Source organism: Phaenicophaeus curvirostris, chromosome 1 (assembly GCF_032191515.1).
Source record: "Phaenicophaeus curvirostris isolate KB17595 chromosome 1, BPBGC_Pcur_1.0, whole genome shotgun sequence".
Lineage (NCBI taxonomy): Eukaryota > Metazoa > Chordata > Aves > Cuculiformes > Cuculidae > Phaenicophaeus > Phaenicophaeus curvirostris.
Window position 1 is genome coordinate 26304975 of NC_091392.1, and position 20574 is coordinate 26325548.

General features: G+C 40.5%; 1 protein-coding gene across 1 annotated transcript in view; it reads right to left on the reverse strand.

Annotated features, from left to right (window-relative positions):
- The window catches only part of TES (testin LIM domain protein), a 29134-nt gene extending 13717 nt beyond the window's left edge, over positions 1-15417 (reverse strand). Inside the window, exons 1-2 of the mRNA XM_069850922.1 lie at positions 15314-15417; positions 3920-4005 (exon numbers count right to left, since the gene is read on the reverse strand). Coding sequence (XP_069707023.1) covers positions 3920-4005; positions 15314-15340 — 113 coding nt within the window. The 5' untranslated portion in view covers positions 15341-15417. The remainder of the gene's footprint in view (positions 1-3919; positions 4006-15313) is intronic.
- Between the last annotated feature and the right edge of the window lie 5157 nt (positions 15418-20574).

The following is a 20574-nucleotide window of genomic DNA, read 5'->3' on the forward strand; positions in this document are numbered from 1 at the left end:
AGCCAAAATGTAAGCCCCACCAGCTTGGATGAGGACAGGAAGGAGGACGAGGAGGAGGAGGATTTCTGGCAGGACAAGCCAGGTGTGTATCTGGATAAGGTGAGTACCTCCAATGCATTTGCCAAGCCCTTCTCAAAAACTAATTTCTGACAGGACTGCTTCCAGGTGTGGGAATGCCTACAAAGCCCTGAGCATCCACAAGGTCAACATCACTGACCACCTGCTTGTGCCCCTGAGGCCACCTGTTGAGTACCTCTTCCATTGGAACTGGACACCACAGGGAAGATGCCAACAAGAGCCTCCAGCATGCATGTGGAGCACTTACTGGAGAATGTGCTGGGCTTCCTCCTCCACCCCATGACGAACTGAACAGAAGCCAGGTCCCTGCTTCCTGCAGAGCCCCTGCACCTGCTCACAGTTGTGATGCTCCTCCTGTCAGGAGGGGCAGGAAGGATTTACCTTGTAGACAGAGAAATAGATTTGCTTCTTTGAAAAAAAATCCTGTCTGTTTGAATCTTGGCAATCTGTTGGGGAATTTACCCCTTTGCTCCATCTCCCCTCTGTAGCAGAGATAAATTTGAGCTCACGTTTACTTCTGCAGTGCTTAGACTTATGCTTCAACAGCTAGCACCTCGAGATCTCCTCTCTTTTCTCTTGGCGTTCTTGACATCCCCTCCCTTCCTGCTTTCCCATGCCCTGGACCACCTCTATACATGCTTCAAAGGATGTTGCTGAAATCAGTTGTTCCATCACAGCCTCTTCCTTTTTCTGGCTGCCTAGCATCTGACTTAGATCAACCCACCATATGCAGTTAGCCTTCTTTTCACCAGGGAAAGAGCACAGAAGGTATACACAAAAGCAATCCTACTAGGAATGAGCCTAGGACACCTTTAGGCAAGGATATCTGAATTACTTCAGTGGTGTTCTGAAAATCTGATAGAAAAAAAGCTATTAACACACAAAGGTAAAGCAGGTAACTGTTAATCATTCAGCTACTGCTGTAGGTTGTTGCTCTTATTGTATTCATGTTTTGTGTAGCTCAACACTGAAGTTTTCAGAACTTCAAAATTCAGGAATGAATTTTACCAAGGCCTTTGTTCACCACTTCTGCTTTAGCCCAAATTAACAGTTCTGCACCTATATAACTATGCCACATGCTGTGCCAAGAATTATAGCACAAAGTGCTGAAAGAGCACTTTGCACCCTAGGATAGGTATCTTCTAAACGCTCCCAATATGGAGAAGAATGGTGCAACAACTCTGCATAAAACCCTGCCACCAGACAGGTATACTTTGATTTTTTTCATGCACTTTCCAATCTGACTACCTGAAGGCAGAAATGAGGCTCTTTTGTACAGAAACACATTGAGAAGTTATACTTAGCAATTTGAGGCACACCAGAGTTTTCATGTGTCAGATGAGGAAACAGGAATTACATGATCTGTCGAAGGCTCCTCAGCTCCACCCAGGAGAGGGCAGTGTCACCCTTACACAGATCATAGCAAGGACTGCAGCCTACCCATGCTGCAAACACAATTACTGCCCCATTATATTGAGCCCGGCTGGCATACAGGTACCTTTCTTCATAGCGCCCGTGTGGAGCTGTGTCTTGGACTTGTGGCTAACAGAGCATTGATAGCACTTACTACTGCTGAGCAGTGCTTGCACAACGTCAGGACTTTCTCTTTTTTCGACTCCATCCCCATCTCAGTAAGGAAGTTGAGGGGTGAGCAAGATGCTGGGAAAGACAATTCAAACTGCCTATAGGGATACTCACTCTATACCACGTAATGTCAAGCTCAGCAATAAGACATGGATAGAGGATGAAGAAGGCAGGGTTTCTGACTTTCAAAGTGTCACTGCTTGAAGACTGGCTGGCATCGGTCTGCTGGTCAGAGGTAGCAAGCGACTGTCTTTGCATCGCTTGGATTTTTTTTCTCCTTTTTCCTTCACGCATTAAACTGACTTTATTTTGATCCACAAGTTCTCACGTTTATTTTTCCTTTTCTCTCCTCAACCCTGCTGTGAGGCGACTGAGAGAAAGCAGCTGCACAGGTGCTTTGCTGCTGGCTGGAGACAACCCACCACAGCTACTTTTCCCAACTTGTAACAGTTTCTCTAACTACAATCCCTGCTCCAACACCTATATTTTACAGAGACACAATAGTGAAATTGGCGATTAAATTTGAACTGCTCGTAATCATTCATGTTATAAAGACTATATTCTGTCTACTTCTGCTATGGTTTGCTTCTGCTTAAGAGTTTCAGACTTTAGGGCTCACTTGATTAAGTGAACAGGTATTAGGGATCCACTTTCTGTTCAAGTGGTAAAATCCCAAAATCTCTATGCCATACAAAGCATATTAATATATTTTTTCATTTGAAAACTGCTTATGGAAGACTGATTTCAGATTCACACCCAATAGCAGCTGCATTGGAGAAACAGGTATTTTCTAATTCATTCTTGAATTGCCTCAACCACAAACTTTTCAGCTACCACAGAGGTATGGGCCACATTTGTCTGACATCTAGAAGATTCTTCTCAGACTACTTCTAGCCATCTTATTTACCTGTTCTACCCTATATTGATTAGATTTCCGAATTAAGCCTTAATCTTAACAAAACAGCCATTGATTGTCTTTTTCCTTCTTGCTTTTTAATCCACTGCAGTCTACATGCTCTTGCATTCTAGGACAGGCAGTACTCTGATGAGCTATGTATTCATGACCTGATACAACAAGCCCTAGCCACAGGAACATAGTGAAATGTGTATAGTAAAACACACACACAAACCCCTCCAAATACAGACACAGAAGCAGACATTCCAGCTCAGTAAACATGCTGTTATGTGACTAAACTTCAGGCATTTTAGCTCTTTTTATCCCAAATTCTTCCCTGTTGAAGAATAAAGAATTACAAGGTCTCTTAACAGGAACTAAGAAAAGGAGAGTGAAAATGAAGAGTTGAGAAAGTTAACAGGACTAACCTTATTCTCCCTAATTTACGACTACCACATTTTGCTCCATGTCATTATTTGTAAATTGTTTCTATAGTTAAAATATTAGAGATACATAACTGAGAAGCTATATCCTCATTAACTTACTTAGTTAAGTTTTCTGGTCATTTTCTAAACTGAGTCTCAGCTGTGGTGAAACACTTAAGGGTAAAGATGGAAAATCTCCTAAACCTTATCTGCACTTGATGTCAGTCTGGCTGAGATGTAAAGACTACCTTTTAAAAAACCCAGAAAAATAAAACCTTACCACAGACAGTTATGATTGTAGCTAAATAGCATTGATGAAATGTAATCACTAACAATTATTTATTTATTATATCCTTTGCAGGCCGTTGCCTTAAAGAAGGATTTTTTTCTTTTTTAATAAATAAGAATCACTAAGCTGCACCTTAAAGCTGACATTGTATAACCAGTGAACTGAGCTAGCTAGACATATACTTACTAGAATTATGACACTTCTTCCTCCTTTGAGTCATTTGTAGATGTATAAAAGGTTTCAACGTCTTTTCAACACACAAGAGAATTTTATCTAAAATCTCAGATCAAATCTTATGTAACTGTTCAGGAGGTAAGAAAGCATTTTTCACTGAGAGAAAGCACACTCCTACTGAAAGGATAGATATTTCTACAAACCTGTTTCAATGGCTTATTAAGCTAAAAAAAATGCTTCAGTGGAAGTACTACCATTGAGTTCCACGCAGATAAAATGTACGTTCATGAGTGATCATACACTTAAATACTGTTGTAATATAGCTGAGCAGCTCTGGCCCTGAACCTAGATATAGTTTCTTTAAAGCACCTTAAACGGAAAGAGAGAACAAAAGCAGTCACTTATACATTTGCATACGTGTGCCAAGACCTACAGTGCTGAGTCACAGCTTAGGAGACATCCAGTATCACTTACCTCCAGAAGTGAAGCTCAAATCCTTCACACTTTTCCTTGCATTTTAAGCAGGGGGCACCAAATCCTTGCTCGTGGCCCAAGCCCATCTGTGTACAGAGCAAGATGATGACTACAGTCAGTTTCAAGAAATACGCTGCATGAATGATCTTACTGCTGCCTTTATAATTTACAATCCCCAACTAAAGCAAAAGATCAAGCATTTGACTAAACTGACAACAGGACAGTATTTTAGGGTCCAGTTAGCTTTCTACTGTACTTAAGCAGAGTGACAGTGCTCACACAAGCCTGTTCATAGGGTTTAGCTAGTATGCAGAAAGTTAACCTCAGCCAAAATCAAGTATTTTTCTGGTGACTTGTCCCCCCAACCCAGCTCACTCTGTAAGCTTCACAACAAGGAGGAAGTAGATTCTTTGCAGCCTCAACTGCTGTCAGGGGTCTGTGGCTGTGAAGCCACAGCAAGTGAAGTCATAAGACCTCAAGGCAAAGGACAATTAATCCAGGTATCAGGACAAAATGATATGTAGCATATGACTTGGCAAAATACAGGCGAACAAGAAATAAAAAGATCCCATATTTATATGAACTAACCTGGGCATCTGATAGGAACAAAGAAAACAACTGATTAGTCCAATATTCCCAAGTATATTTGAGACTACTCTGACAGTGATCAAAAGCAGAACATGCTCCTTACAATTACATTTCAGCTGGACTAATACCAGTTTACTTTCCAAGGAGAAAGAGAAATAGCATAGTTAGTGAAAGCAGTGACTATAAATGATATGCAAAGAGTTTCACTGTGAAAAGATTAAAAGGGCAGATGACCAATTCATAACACAGAGGAAATATGAGAGAATATAAAAACCAGCAGAGAGTAAAAGCCAGGTATTCACACAATATATCAACACACCAGCAAATTTAACTGAATTACAGCCACGGGAAGTTAGAGATGAAAAACAGACACACAAACACCATAACTTAAGCATTCACATAACAATGTAAATTTAAAAAAAGACTCATTCCAGCTCTTTAAACATTTGGGAACCATCACTCTTAAATCAGACAGATGAAGGACCATGGAACTGTGACCATGGTTGGGTGTGCAGGCTCATGCCCAACACAGAGAGGAACTCATCCCCACTCCCACCAGCCACATGAGGAACATTCCAGTTTAGCTGTGGGTAGATATATTGGGAGGGATGGTCATCAGAAAAGAGACAACTCATGCCCAATTTGAATGGAAAGAGAGCTAGAGCTGACAAGTTATGGTACTAACCTTGTTTCTGCCAACAATAATACAATCCCTGGGTTAATTAGATGTGGTGATATAATTTTATAATTAACACATTTCATTTTACTTTGAGAAGTCATACTGCAATTGTTGTACGTACAAAGATCTAAACAGCTCAATTTTCAACTTGCTTCCGTTCAACATGAAAGAACAGATTATTCACAAGCCACTTGCTCAGCACAAAGTACACGATAAATAAGATGCAGGGAAGACCATGTCTTCAGTTACTTTGTAATTTGAAGGACCACTGCCACCACAGTCAGACACCCCCAATAATATTACAAAACTTTCCTGCAGAATATGGGCTATTTAGGGAGAAGAGATAGTTTGGCAGTTATTAAAATACAGCTTGCAACTACAGGAGATAGACATGAAATTATTTCTTCCTTTCTTATTCAGAAGAAGAAATACAAACTTGCTGTGATCATGGTTACATCTTTAGGAGCCTAAGGGCTCAGGAAGTTCACACACTGGAAGCACTAACCCAAAACCAGACAAACAGACATCTACAATAAATAACAAGCTCTAAAGATTTCTTTCATCAACTACATTTTTGTCTATGTTAGATATATAAAAGTAACATATTAATAAGATTCCATCTCCACTAAACATGACTGTTTACAAGGCTCTTATCTGAAATCCAGAACCCCACCATATGCACACTGTACTTCATACACGTACACTGTACATCAGGGAACAACTAATGCTCTTGTCAAGAACAAAATATTGGCCAACGTGTTCTCTAAAGAGGAAGAGGAAGCTAAAGTAACACAAAACAATTGCTTTTTTTTAGGACAGTATTTTTTGTTTGTTTGTTTAGGGTTGTTTGTTGGGTTTTAAAATCATCCTCCCTAAAAAGCCCTTAAACTTAAAAAGTGCTTGCACTGCCCTCAAAAAAAACCCCAAACCAAACACATTAACCCATTCTCTCTAGCTACTACTTCAACAACAAAACCAGCACTACTTCATGTATGGGCTCTCCCCTCTTATAAACAGAGAAGGAGGAGAAAGAAGAATAATGAGAGAAATGGCTTTAATATTGCAAGAATTCACAAAACAGAAACTGAAACGGAAATAAAGCAAAACCTGTTTTTACAGTTTTTTTAGTATATAATTTCCAAGCCTCCTAACACTTAAGGGTTTGTTTAAAAAACAAAAACCAACCCAAAATCTCTCCGGAAGCCAATTAGGGAGAAGAAATACATGCTGTCCAAACATTCCACTCAAAACATACTCCCTTTCTAGGCTAAACTCACAGAACGGAGGCCAGCCTAGTTGCATCTTCACAACCAGCAGCCCCAGCACAGATTTCTTTAGGAATATAGGATTTCAAATCCCTTCCCTAGTAATAAAGAGCACATAATTAATTAAATTACTGTGCAGCTTGAAACAAAAACTGAAAAAGCAAACAGGACAGATTCGTTCTGAAATGTATTTCTCCACTTGCTCTGAAAGAGAAAGAAGGGGATGACCATTCTATAGGCAATGTCTGGTCACCTTATGGAAAAGTTTTTACTCAAAATGAAGGAGCATATTGAGAATTGAATAAGATGCGATTCCAAATGCACACACAGCCTCTGCCTTTGTTCTGACAGAGAAATTGTATGGCCGCTTGCCAAAAATAAAGATATAAAATAACAATAGCAAAGGTGCTTTTGAGTTTGAGCATCTACAAGTCAGTGCATGCCAAATATTCCTCCGCAGTCCTTTAACAGGACCTGTTTCAGCGGCAAGGAAGCCTCAGCCTCAGAAGTGACTGTTTCTTCTCCAGCCACCGATTTTGCTGTAATTCGGGAAAATCAGAGAGCTAAAGCTGCAGTGTTTCCTCATTGCTACTGCCTACGTGTATTTCCTATGCCTTCTGAGGGACATAACTGCCTCTGTGCTAGGGCACCCAAAAATACAGTGGGCTGAGCACACACTGGAGTGGGAATGCATGCCTGAGAACAGGAGGGAACCCATTTCCCCCATAAATGGAGTTATGGGAGAAATGGCACAGACAGGACAGCTGAAATACTGCCAGAATAAGGTTCCTGCCTGTCTACTGCCATTAATTTTCATTTTACAGCATAAGTTATCCAAAACCATCTGTTATCACTAACGCATGCAATACAGATTTAAATAGTCTGAGTATGGGAGACAATATGAATTTGATATAGATCATCTGTTGCATGCTGCTTTCAAGATTAAATAGTCCTCAAGGGCAAAGAATTTTAAATGGTTACAGCTAAGCGAGAGTTAGTGAGAGACTGCCCCGTTTCAGTTCAGACTGGAATACAGTGTCAAAAGTTGTTTATGTTTATATTAAGGGGTCAGCGTAGAAGCTTACTGTTACCTTAAAAACCCAAATGGTCCAATTCTAACACTTTCTTCAGATGGGGAAAATAAACACAACAGTTCTTGCGAAAAAGTTAAAAAAAAAAATTTAAAAAATCCTGTTGCTTCCTCCTGTTAATTGAAATGTGCTGGCAAACATTGAAGTTCCACTTTGCTGCAGTTTTAGAATACTAATTTCATAATATATATTCCTGTAAATACAGCAGACTTCACAGACCAGACAACAAACCGTCTCCTCACATAGGATGCTATAAAAACAATAAATTATGGATCAAATAGGTTATACATGCAGAGGCAGATGGCCTGCAGGCCAGTCTTATGTGGTAAAATATGGACATTTAACAAGTTTGTTCCTATCTGGAATGAACTGTCCCAAATCTCACAGTGCTAGTAAAAAAAATAATATTCTGATGAATGGAGGATAAGCTTTTTAATAGTTAAAAAATTGTAACGTCACAGAACATTACTCTCGACAGCTACAAGAGAAAACAAAGATAAGCCCTGAGAAATCTTAGCTAAATTAAAACCTAAGACAGAGCAGTAGTTTCTGGAGTTTCCCCGCTTGCTTTTAATGAACGTAGATTATTTTATAGTTGAAAGGGCTATCTGGAGAGAGCCCACCAGCCACAAAGAGCAGGTACAACTATATCAGTTTTGCCCCGGGCCTTCTCCAGGTGCAAATTCAACAGCCCATTACAATGTTGAACCACATAGACGAAAGAAAACCTATACATTTAATAAGAATTTGTCATGCTGCAGTTTCTGCACAGTGTCTCACATATTATCACTGCACAGTGACTAGAGTCCAATTCTGTCTTTTCCCTTCCCCCCCACGGAGCAGCTGGGCACAAATGATACCTCAGTTCCACTATAAGACCAGAGCTAACTCAGGTCCTGGCTCCTTCTCCTGTCTCCTTTTCCAACGGGACTTCTTCATTAGATTGGTGATCTGTATTAATCTTTCACCTTGCCACAGACAGTAAGAGACAATACCAGCACTTAGCCTCTGCAGAAGAATAGAGGTTCTTCCACTGTTTGAGACCAGTCCAGAATTTGAAAGGTTGTGACTATACAATGAGAGCTGTTATTATTAGGCCACGATAATTAAAAGAACAGACTTAAATCCTCTTCACTGTCCTTCTTGCAAACCTTTCTCCCATGCCCTTGAGTGCTCCAAGGGCAGAAGTGAAGAAATCCACACTAAAGCTATTCTTGGATTTACCATAAAACCCCAGGGATCTTCTGGTTTGAAGATTACCTAACTACTGTTTCCCATTTCCAGTGTAAGCTTGAGAAAAACACATTTATAGCACAACAGAACAGATTTTTAGCATATCCTAATGTACTCCAGGAACTTCCAAAGTAGTGAATGTAAAGCCAAGTATGAGAAAAACCAACCAAGCAAAAAATCATGAGAACAAGACGCGTTTGAAATCTCATATGCTGTAAAGGCTTTATTGCAGAGACCTGATTCTGTATCACTGCCTTCTGTAACAGCAGTAGTCTTCTCTAGTAGGGAAACACAAGCTAGAAATTAAAAATAGGTTACAGCACCTAAAGTTTAAGAACAGAAAAGCTATGTTATTTCTTATGATTCCAGAATGAAAAAAAAAAAAAAAACAAAACCAAAAGAAGTGATTATAACTAGACAATGCTCTTACAAGACATCCACAGACGCTGTATGAGAAGAGAGAAAAAAGTTCCATCTGTGGTGAAGAGCAGTATCCCACGGACCACTCTATATTTGCTGTTATTCAACATGTCTATTAAAATTGATGACAAATTTGTCCTAGCTTTTTTTAAACATGCATTTAGATTTAGGGAAAAGTTGACTGGGATTAAGATGTAGAAGCTTGTGCAAGAAAGGCCATTTGCACAGAAAGACAAATGCCAAAATGTGGTTGCATCCAAGAAAAATATTTGAAAAATTATCTGGGCAGGGTGGGCAGAAGAATAAATCAAGGAGCTGTATCAGCCTATGATAGTACACAAGTACTAAAAATTTATTTTATTTTGATGTCTTTGACTAAATATCAAATAGCTTAGAATATAAATATTTAAGACATTGCTACACAGTCTGTCAAATGCCTAACAGCTATTAAAAGGTATCTCAGCTTAGTAGAAAATAAGTGATGTTTATTCACAAAGTCCAGAATTACTTTAGCCAAGTTTGCTTGCAGTTGACAGACACTAAAACACTGTCTATAAATCTCCAATACAGCACTATCCATCACCCAATGCTGAAGAGGCATTTTCACAATATTTACACATTTTGTTTTGACACCAGCACTCTTGCCCAGTTGCATCTTCTCATATTAGGCTTTCAGAAGCTGATGTGGAAATTTACATATTCACTTATGATTTTTAGTCTTGTGAAAAGATTGAAGATTGTTTTTTTTTTTTTTTAGCCAGAAAAAAAGGATCAGAAACACACAGGAGAGTAGAGTCACATCTAATGTAATCTGGAATCGTGATGACAGGAGCCTCCTTGCTCTCTTTACACTTGACACTATTCATTTGACCAAGCTTGAGACCCCAGATAACAGGCGTGACAAGCTTTCATCTTCATAGTCTTACTATTCCTGCAGGTCTCCAGCACCTAGTACCACCTTACCAACTCTCACTTTCGTGGAAAGTTTATATTAGGAGTTTTATTATGCATATACCCTATATAAAACATGAATAAACGTGTACATATATATGACATATATAACCCAAACATGCATATATATTTAAAATAGATTGTAAAATATAATTTTTAAATACAGCACAGTATATATATCTACCCCATCACATCTGTAACCTTTGTATTTGCTAGGAAGAAGCCATTAATTTGCAAGACATTCAGTGCACTTCCTTGAGATAAAAGCAATGTATTTTTAAGCAACTGCAACCAATAAAGTTCCATTCACAATTGCTACTCACTATTATTATTTTACTAAAGGAAAGGAAGAAGTTTTTTTTTCCAGGAACACCTGCAGAAATGGATCTTTGCACCTTTAAAGACAGAACACTGTAGCGTCAAGTAATTTTCTATCTCACTGTTTTATACTTGGCTTATAATTAAGCCATATAAAAAAAAAGCTTCACCTAATCTTAGAAGTCACACAGTCCTGCACATAAAGAGTTTTGTGGCTTCCTATTCAGGAATTTAATGATATTTTATGGTTAAATACCTGGGGAGTACTTTTGTCACAGAAAAAAATGTTTTAAAAGTTTAATTTAGCCTTGCCGCCTTTGCCAAGCTGATATCCAGGAACGACAGACAAAAAATGCCTAGGGGTGTGCCTTCAGACAAGTGTTCCAGAAAACAATTCACATAAAAACTTTTTTATTTTAAGAAAAATAAAAACAAAACAAACTTTGAGGGGAAAAAAATCCCACCAAAACACATGCTAATAAACTCACAGTAGTTCCTCTCACATTTCCACACTTTTCATACTTCTTGAAAAGGAGAATTCACCTGTGAATAAGTTTGCATTTCCTTGATCTAACATAAGGAAAGACAAAAAAGCTCTCCTATCATGGGTTTCCATAGCAGTAGCACCAAAACAAACAGTGACCTCAACAGGAAGCAGGGCCCAGCATGTATTACTAAATCATGCCTTGTAGAATATAAAAAGGTTAACTTTGCTCCTGTGCATATTTATTCACCATTCATTTATCAAAGAGCATTACAGTTGTTGACTTAACAACGTCTAAAGCACTCAGTGTTTGGTTTTCCACCATAACAGAACAAATCAAGTCTCTAAGTCATAGAAGAAAAAAACACACAGACATTCTACCTTGGAGAAGTTGCACTACTTCTCCCCAAACTTCCCTGCCCATTCTCCATCGCAATCCAAGATCCTTTTATAGAGCAGATGATCTATTATAAAAGCTTATACTGAAAAGACTTGCTGCCAGATTCTTATTTTCTCTAGTTAAGCATGAGATCTTGCTGCCAGCAGAACTGCAAAGCAGAACTGTGACCTACTAATTCATTTTACCAAGTTCACAGAGGTGACAGACAGGGCAGGAATCCAGACTAGCAGATCTTTGTTCTAGTGGAGTCTTCAACAGAAAGCATTAAATCTTCATTTTCCCTAAACCCTCAAAGAAAGGTTTGAGAACACAGCATATATTGTATTTGGGAGAAACAGTGGTCCGTTTGTTGCATAAGTACTTTTCAAGCTGGAGCTACTGTTTTCAGGCTTCAGCTCTGTTGTGCAATCTCTTTTTATATACAAAGCAATCTTCATGATCCTGAAATGCAACAGCAAATACAATTCCTCCCAAGAAAAATGAGAAAACTGAAGTCAGCCTTAAACTCCACATCCCCTTTAAAGGGAAATCATAACAGACAGTAAGATATGAGACTTAGTATTCACACAGTAGCTGAAAAGGCTGTCTTGCAGCTACATTTTCCCAAGCCATTGACTACCTAAATGCTTTCAAGTCATTTTATGTCTTTAAGAAGCATGATGACGCAACTACAGAAAAGTTACATTGTTCCACATACAGGTATATGTTTTCCCTGTATTTTCAGTGCTGAAAATTCATTCCGAAATGTGTCTTTTAGACTGTGGTTGTCCAGCACCAAGAGACACATCTGGCTATACAGTGAGCTTTCTTCCTTCAGCCACTTGTGAAGACAGCAAGTGAGCGTTATAGCACATAAAAGACCAAACCAAGTAAGATAAATGAAAAGTCTGAGCTGAAGTAATTGTGTCCTTCGATTTCTCAGAGACGATTTCTCACTTAAGAAGGGTAGGTTACACAGAACTGCTGATTTTCTTTTACAAGACAGCAAATATTTACTGTTAGCAAGGATGGGTTTGAAACTGCAGCAGATGGAGCAGGAGTTCTTCCTGTGGAAGGACAGGTAGGTTGTTAGAGCCTTAGCAATTTCATTCTAGAGAAGAAGCAACAGTCCCTGTCAGATGAACTGTGCTAGAACTTCTAAATTTGGGGAAAAAACCATTTCCAACAATGAAAACAAGCTTTCCTGAACCAGTTCAGAAGTGTTTTCTCTTTGCACAAACCCAAACATAAAGATGTAAATGCACTGTTTGCATGTATGTGTCCGTTTTTCTCCAGTACAGTAGCAGCTCCTTGAAAGCCAACAGCAGTCTCCCAGAGAGACAATGCAGCTCACAACTGAAGAGCAGACTCATGGACTACTGACATTAGCAGAAATCTTAGATAAGTCACCTTAAATTTTCTAGAAAGAGGAAACATCCCATTATGCTACTCTGTGCAGTTAGACATCAGCAGTTGTGGGTGGGGGAAGAAATTGTTCCTTTACAGTATCAGCTGGGTGTCTGATGCTCCACACCACACATTTCCCTACCAGGAATTCATTTCTCTCTGCTCTCTTGAGCACCAGGCTTACAGAACAGCCAGTCTGTAAACTCAGACTTCGAGTTCAGAAGAGTAAAGGAGTGTCAGCTTATTTGGAAACAACATGGCAATTCCTGCTTTCCTCTGCGCAGTGTTCTTGTACCTTCCTACCCAGCAGGCAGGTGAGCCACTCAGTCCCTAATATTTACCTTCATTTGCCAGGCAGTAAGTAGGTACAAGTCACTACAAAATAAAAAGTTAACATAAGAGAGCAAGCAGATTTTGTGAAAGGACACAAGTTATTTCAGCCCAGACTGTGGCACCTAGAGACAGGGATGAGAACTATGACCTATGGTTAACTGATCCATTACTGCAGATGTGCTGAAATCTGAAAGGGTCATCGCCACCTCAAGACAAGTTTCTCTTAAAGGCCAAGTAGTTTACTGTCTTTTTAATAAACTTTATTGGAAACTCACAGAATGTTCTTCCACCTTTGAAAACAGGCAAAAGAAATAAAAGAAACATTAAAGATAAGGAAGCAAACAGGCTGGAAATAGAAATTAAAGGGTGGAGAGTGAAGATACACAGCTGATGCAGAGTTAACATGAACTGTTATTAATTAATTCTAGTGTACAAAATCCAAACAAGTTTTGATCAAGTAAATATTGGTAGTCAAACAAGAAACACCAGATTTAGCACTGAACGCGCTGGTACCTAGCAAAGTTTCCCAGCTCTGCATGCACTGACTTGTCACAGATCCTTGTCTATTTGGGAAATGAGCTTCAAGTTACAAAAAGAAAGAAAGTGACGAAATGTGAACAAGGCAGAGGAAACAGAGGAAGCACAAAAGTAGCTTTCTGAACAGTTCAATAGAAACAGGGAAAATGCAAAGTTCTTCACATAATAAACATCTCTTAGCATTATCAAAAGTAGAACTGAACAGAATAGAAAATATAAATTTCTTCCTACAAACAGAGCTTTGCTGGTTTCTTCTGGCAGCTTCTGTATCTGTCTGAGAAGGCTCAAGAATATCTTCAGGGATCCTTGAAGTTGATTAAAAAAAAAAAAAAGTGTAAAGATGACCAAAAATAGTCAAATAGACTTACAACTAGCCAATCATTACAGTGCAATTTAAAGTAGATGTTCAGCCACTACAAGTTCACTCAAACCGAGATTCCATTACCAGCAGATTTCAGTGGTATTTCCTAGCACATATTAATTTTCTCTTTAGACAAATTCTGAATAGGAATGCTGTTATCTTCCACAGGTATGCACCTCTCCCCTCCCAGAGTTCAAAAAAAAAAACCCCAAAACCTTTCTGAGGCCAAGTTCCCTCAAGTTTTAAAATGGGCTTAGAAAGTATAAACGAATCTACTTAAGCAGCTTGTTTTCATTGCATACCAGCAATCATGTCCAGGGGACAACCCTGTGTACAGAACTAGCCTGTAAAGAGTGATAGTACTTTGCTACACCCAACTACACACTAATTTCCCGAAGGTGACCAAGACAATGCAGTTTCTCCGAACTAAGGCCTTCATCTAGGTGTCCTTATGACATGTGGTTACATCACTGAGAAAAAACTGTAACTTAAGGCTAACTTTCTTCAATAGGATTCAACCTTGACTTCACAGGTAGCCTCCCACACTGCACACCCTACTTCCATGTGAGAGTTCATTTCTAGCCTTTAAGTTAGATAAGCATACAACTATAGATAATTGTATTTACATACTTTAAAACAACTTACTAGCGTTAAACATAACAATTTAGGAATACAAACCATACATGTCCATACAACACACCTTTCATAGAACCATAGAATCACTAGGTTGGAAAGGACCCACAGGATCATCGAGTCCAACTATTCCTATCAATCACTAAACCATGCCCCGCAGCACCTCATCCAGCTGTAAGTCTTTCAAAGAGACTATTTTTGTATATCAGTGAGGGTCACATACAGATCTAGCCCATGTTCCCCTTCTGTATTTATCAAATAGTCTAAAAGACACTATAAAGAAGCTCCTACTGGAAGTTATTACTTAAGTGCTGCATTTAATTTGCATAAGCACTAGCCGCGCAGACTCAGAATGTCCCACACGAAATCAATTTTATATAGAAAGCTTTAAATAGCAGGTTTTGGTAAGAGATCCGACGTCTGTTACTCATCCCTCACTTCTTCCCAGTCTGACTGAAAAGAAAAAAACCCAAATCCAACAAACTGTCACAGGATAATCCATCCAAAAGTCGACAACACCTTTGCAACGGGCTGGTGATGCCAAAGGTCAGAAATTAACCGTCAGCAAGTCCACGCACAGGAATCTCAGTCACTCAGAGAGGTCACTGGGTGGGCACCTCCCTCTGCCGAGGTTACCTGCCTCACGCTGCCCCGAGCGCGGCCGCGCTCGGGGCAGCGTGAGGCAGGTAACCTCGGCAGGCAGCTCCCACCTTACCTTCTTCACTCTGCTCTCCAGGTCCATGCTGAGCCGAGATGGTGCTGGAGGGGGAAGAACCAGCAGTGGCAGCAACCCCTCGCCTAAACTTCCCCGGCCCTGCGGCAGCGGCCGCCGCCGAACAAAGGCGGCGCGGCAGCCAATCCCCGCCCGGCCGCCCGGCGCCGCCAGCCAATCAGATGCCGTCCCGCCCCGTCCCGTGGCCGGCGTGGGGTGGGGGCAGCCGGGAGGGGAGCAGCGGGATTTACCTTCAGGGGTGGAGGGCTGGGGCACAGCAGCCCTGTGCAGTGCTGCAGACTAGGAGAAGTCTGGCTAGAAAGCTGCCTGGAGGAGAGGGACCTGGGGGTGTTGGTTGACAGCGACTGAACATGAGCCAGCAGTGTGCCCAGGGGGCCAAGAAGGCCAATGGCATCTTGGCTTGTATCAGAAACGGCGTGACCAGCAGGTCCAGGGAGGTTATTCTCCCTCTGTACTCGGCACTGGTGAGACCGCTCCTCGAATACTGTGTTCAGTTCTGGGCCCCTCACCACAAGAAGGATGTTGAGGCTCTGGAGAGAGTCCAGAGAAGAGCAACAAAGCTGGTGAAGGGGCTGGAGAACAGGCCTTATGAGGAGCGGCTGAGAGAGCTGGGGTTGTTTAGCCTGGAGAAGAGGAGGCTGAGGGGAGACCTCATTGCTCTCTACAACTACCTGAAAGGAGGTTGTAGAGAGGAGGGTGCTGGCCTCTTCTCCCAAGTGACAGGGGACAGGACAAGAGGGAATGGCCTCAAGCTCCGCCAGGGGAAGTTCAGGCTGGACATTAGGAAAAAATTTTCATGGAAAGGGTCATTGGGCACTGGCACAGGCTGCCCCGGGAGGTGGTTGATTCACCTTCCCTGGAGGTGTTTAAGGCACGGGTGGACGAGGTGCTGAGGGGCATGGTTTAGTGATTGATGGGAATGGTTGGACTTGATGATCCGGTGGGTCTTTTCCAACCTGGTGATTCTATGAAAAGAAGCGTGGCCAGCAGGTCAATGGAGGTGATTCTACCCCTCTGTTCCTCTCTTGTGATTCTCCACCTGGAATATTGTGTCCAGTTATGGAATCCTCAACATAAGAAGCTGTTGGAATGGGTCCAGAGGAGGGCTGCAAAGATGATCAGAGGGTTGGAGCACCTCCCATACCAGGACAGACTGAGAGAGTTGGGCTCATTCAGCCTAGACAAGAGATGACTCTGAGGAGACCTTATAGCATCTTTGCAGTACCTGAAAGGCCTACAAATAGCTGGGAAGGGACTTTTTACAAAGACTTGTAGTAAAAGGACGAGGGGCAATGGCTATAAACTGGAGAGGGGCAGATTTAGACTAGGTATAAGGAGGAAATTCTTCACAATGAGAGTGGTGAGGCACTGACACAGGTTGCCCAGGGAAGCTGTGGCTGCCCCATCCCTGGAGGTGTTCAAGGCCAGATTGGACAGGGCCTTGGGCAGCCTGATCTTGTGGGAGGTACCCCTGCCCATGGCAGGAGGGTTGGAGCTAAGTGATCTTTAAGGTCTCTTCCAACCCAAACTATTCTATGATTCTATTCTTTTGACATGATTAAGAGGGGGAGGCAAGGGTGGGCCAGTGCTTGCCTTGCCATGACTGTTCCCTCAGCGACGGGACTGCGTCCCATCCTCCAACTTCCCACTAGTGCCCTAGGAGACTGCCTGGTGCTGGGGAGAGGCTGGGCATGCTTTTATGAAAACAGTTAAAAATTCACCCTGCTTGGGCTGAGCTCTTGTGGAGGTAATGGAGGAGCACTGATGGTGCCCATTTGCAAAGGGGCAAACCCAACTGCCGACCTCCTGCCTGGCCCAAACCCTACTGCTGACCTCCAGCCCAGCCCAAACACTGCTGCTGACCTTCCTTATGTCCAGCCCAGTCCCCTAATATTGCGTAAAACAGCTCTTGGTTGGAAGTTCTGTAGCCTAATCCTGTTCCCTGCCACTCCCAATACATCTGGATGAAATTACTAGTTTTACCCAGGTGGGCTTGCTTCCACCTGAATGCACTCAAGAGGTTTTGACATTTCAGAACCTGATCTCATCACATGTTACTGCACATTTCTCAGTAATTATTTTTGTCTCTTCATTGAACTGATTTTTTTTTTTTCTCCTGGTGGGACTGGATGAATTTCGTGAAAAAAATTTATACTTTGATCTCAGCCCTCAAACTCATATGCACGTGATCAGTCCTGGGATGTCACTGATAACATAAAATATGTTTTATATAAAAAGTATATGCAATATGAATTGACAGAATAATTAAACTTTTGCAAGATTGAATAAGTCCATATTTTCTTCTTTCATATTTCTTTTGATCTTTGGAAAAAATACCAGATATTCAAGCAGACTTCATACCTACGGTAGGCAGGGGTCATAAATAATCTGGTAGATTATTTTGTCAGTCAGCTGTAGAATTTTATCTTTTCTCTCTACACATACCAACTTCTCTCAAGTAAGATGTAGGTAATTTTGTTTCTTCCTCAGCAGTCAAAATTACTTCTTTTTCAGTATTTAATTTTTTGTCATCACTCATTGAAAGATGTTTGCAACAAAGTGAAAATATGGCTAGGTCTATTTGTTGTCTGTTAGCAGGTAAAAGCAAAACTCTCTTTGACTTTTCTGCTGAGACAGGCATCAAGGTGTATGGCATGGGCCAGCCGTTCCTGCAAATTAATCGATGCAGCACACCTTGGCCAAGAAGTTCAACATAAACCAAGGAAAGATGGCTTCAAGCAGTAACACTAGAAAAAAATGAGAGACTGATGACCATCAGCTAATGCTGCTGTGCTCAGTGTCTGATCCAAAGAGAGGTGAATAGCAAGGGCTGTTGCATGAATTTGGTTGGTTTTGAAATTTTGTTTGTCATTTCTTTATCTCATCCTGGTTTGTTTGGTTTAGTGTTTCCTTCCTGCTTGTTCTGGGGTGTGAAAGACAAGGGGAAGTTAAGGGCCTGAAATGTTGGTATGTCTGGGACCAATACTGTTTGAATACCATCCATGCTTGTAACTTCCTCAGACTAAGATCAAAGGTCTAAGCAGAAGACTTTTCCTGTTCAGTGAATGTGCTGTCAAGTGATATAACGTAATAGTAAAAAATGCCAGCTATTACAGGTACTTGCTAGGTACCTAGGTACCTTTGACTGTGCTCAGAAGAGAAATAAAATCATCGTAGTCCTCATTATATGCTTCCCATATGGGAATGGAAGTAGAAGTGTATTTTCTTTTTAGGAAGCTAAAAGAAGTGAAACAAAATCTTGTATAATTGAAGTGTATTTTACTTACTCTTATTTCCCCAAGAATAATGGCATAATCATAGTTTTGATAATGATGTTTTCTTCTTCCCTCCCACTCCACTAAGCTATGACACTGCTGGGTTAATAACAATTTCTTTGGCTTATATTTTTCTTGAACCCCTTGAGTTGGGGAATCTCTGGTTGTGTCTTGTACATCTTGCAATTGTGTAATTTAGTGCCAAAATACAGTAAACTTTAACAGTCTTCCTAGCTATGAACTTGTATTTGAAGCCTACAAACTCATCTATGTAATGGAAAAATGCAGACAGTAGTATAGGACTTCTGTTTTGCAAAACAGCAAATTGCTGTTGTAACAAACTTCCTCTGAGACCTGGAACAATAAAGAGTGCATTTTGGCATTTCTCTTCTTTTCTATGTATTCTATGACTTTAATTAGTCTGGCAGAAATAACTTCCTATTCTGTGAATACGATCCTGTATAGCTCTTCCCCCTCAAGGATTCTGAAGGCACTGAATTGTGTCAGGGTGCAAAGCTGGGCTTTCTGGTAACTGTCTGCGAAATATCAGATGCCTGTTTTAAATATTACTGTTTTTTTGAAGAAAGGACAAAGCACATCCCAGCGTTAAATTTTCCACAATAACCTTCATGGAGACAACAGGCAGAAGATGGGAAAAAGCTAATACTTCTACCATACACACTTCTGGGAATGCAGACAACAGAGAGTGGAAAATATGTCAAGTCGTCTTCCTGATTTTACAGTTTTCTTTGCACTCTGATACCATAACAATGAATGCATTTGGAGTAACTATGTATCTCCAAGCATTAGATTTGTAAATTATATAGATGACTTTAAAGTCTGTCCTCAAATGAGAGAAAGGATACTATCATAATGACATAGCAATGCTGAAAATTTGCTTCTAGTAAAGCTGTTACTCAATAAACAGTTCTTTTGTTTAAACTTTGAAGCAAATACTTCAGACTAACTTCCAGCTCAAGTCTTCCAGTTTACTGAAGCACTGTTTACTCAGTACTTCATATGTTAGAACTAATGACACTGTGTGCTTTTAAGATTTTTGTTGTAAGTATAATCTTAAGTGCAATGTAAATATAGGAGTCTGTCTTGCCTCAAAATGGCTTAATACAGTAATTTAGTTTTCAAAAAACATTTCAGTTTGAAAAAGGAATAACATTTACCTTTCTGTATCCATTTGAATAAGACGAGAATATTATGTGGAATGTATTCAGGTAGGTCCAATAAAAATCCCAAAATGGAACTTGTGTGCCTAAATCAAAAGTTGCAAATCTTACTGCGTTACTGATTATCTGCTTCCCAGCCAAGCGTATACTTAGTTCACCATTATATGGTAACATTTTGCTTATTTAGGTTTAAGGTTGTCTGAATGTTAGTACTGAGGTCCATTTAAATAGTGAAAAACAAGTTAGTGGGTAGGCAGTCCCAAGACCTACATTAACCATATATTGGGTGAACTTACTGGTGAGAAGGACTTGTTACCCAATGAACCTTTAGCACAGGCTAAAATCACTCTTTCTTTTTCTCCCTATCTGTCCCTGAAACAGTGGCAAAGCAAAACAATGGAAAAATGTACTGTAGCTTCATGATTATGGCACTTGCTGGGAAAATTAAAGTTTCCTTCAATCAGAAGAGGAACTTGAACTTGTATCTTCCACTTTGAGGAGAGTGTTAGAAGTGGAATGAGAAGGAGGGGGAGAAAACAATAAAATAATAATTTCTTCTAAAATGGAAGAATAAGACGTACTTTGTTCTTTGAAAGAACTGCTATAGGAGGAGACTGTTTCCCAGCAGGCAGAGGTGTTTTCTATCATGTATGGGTGATTCAGATAAATTGTGATGCTGCTGCTTGGTGACTGTGATTCCTATCTTGCACAGTGTGCTTCACAGCTTACAGTTTGTTCTGCATTATGGAACTGCTCCAGGAACTCCATGTACTCTAGATGCCCTACT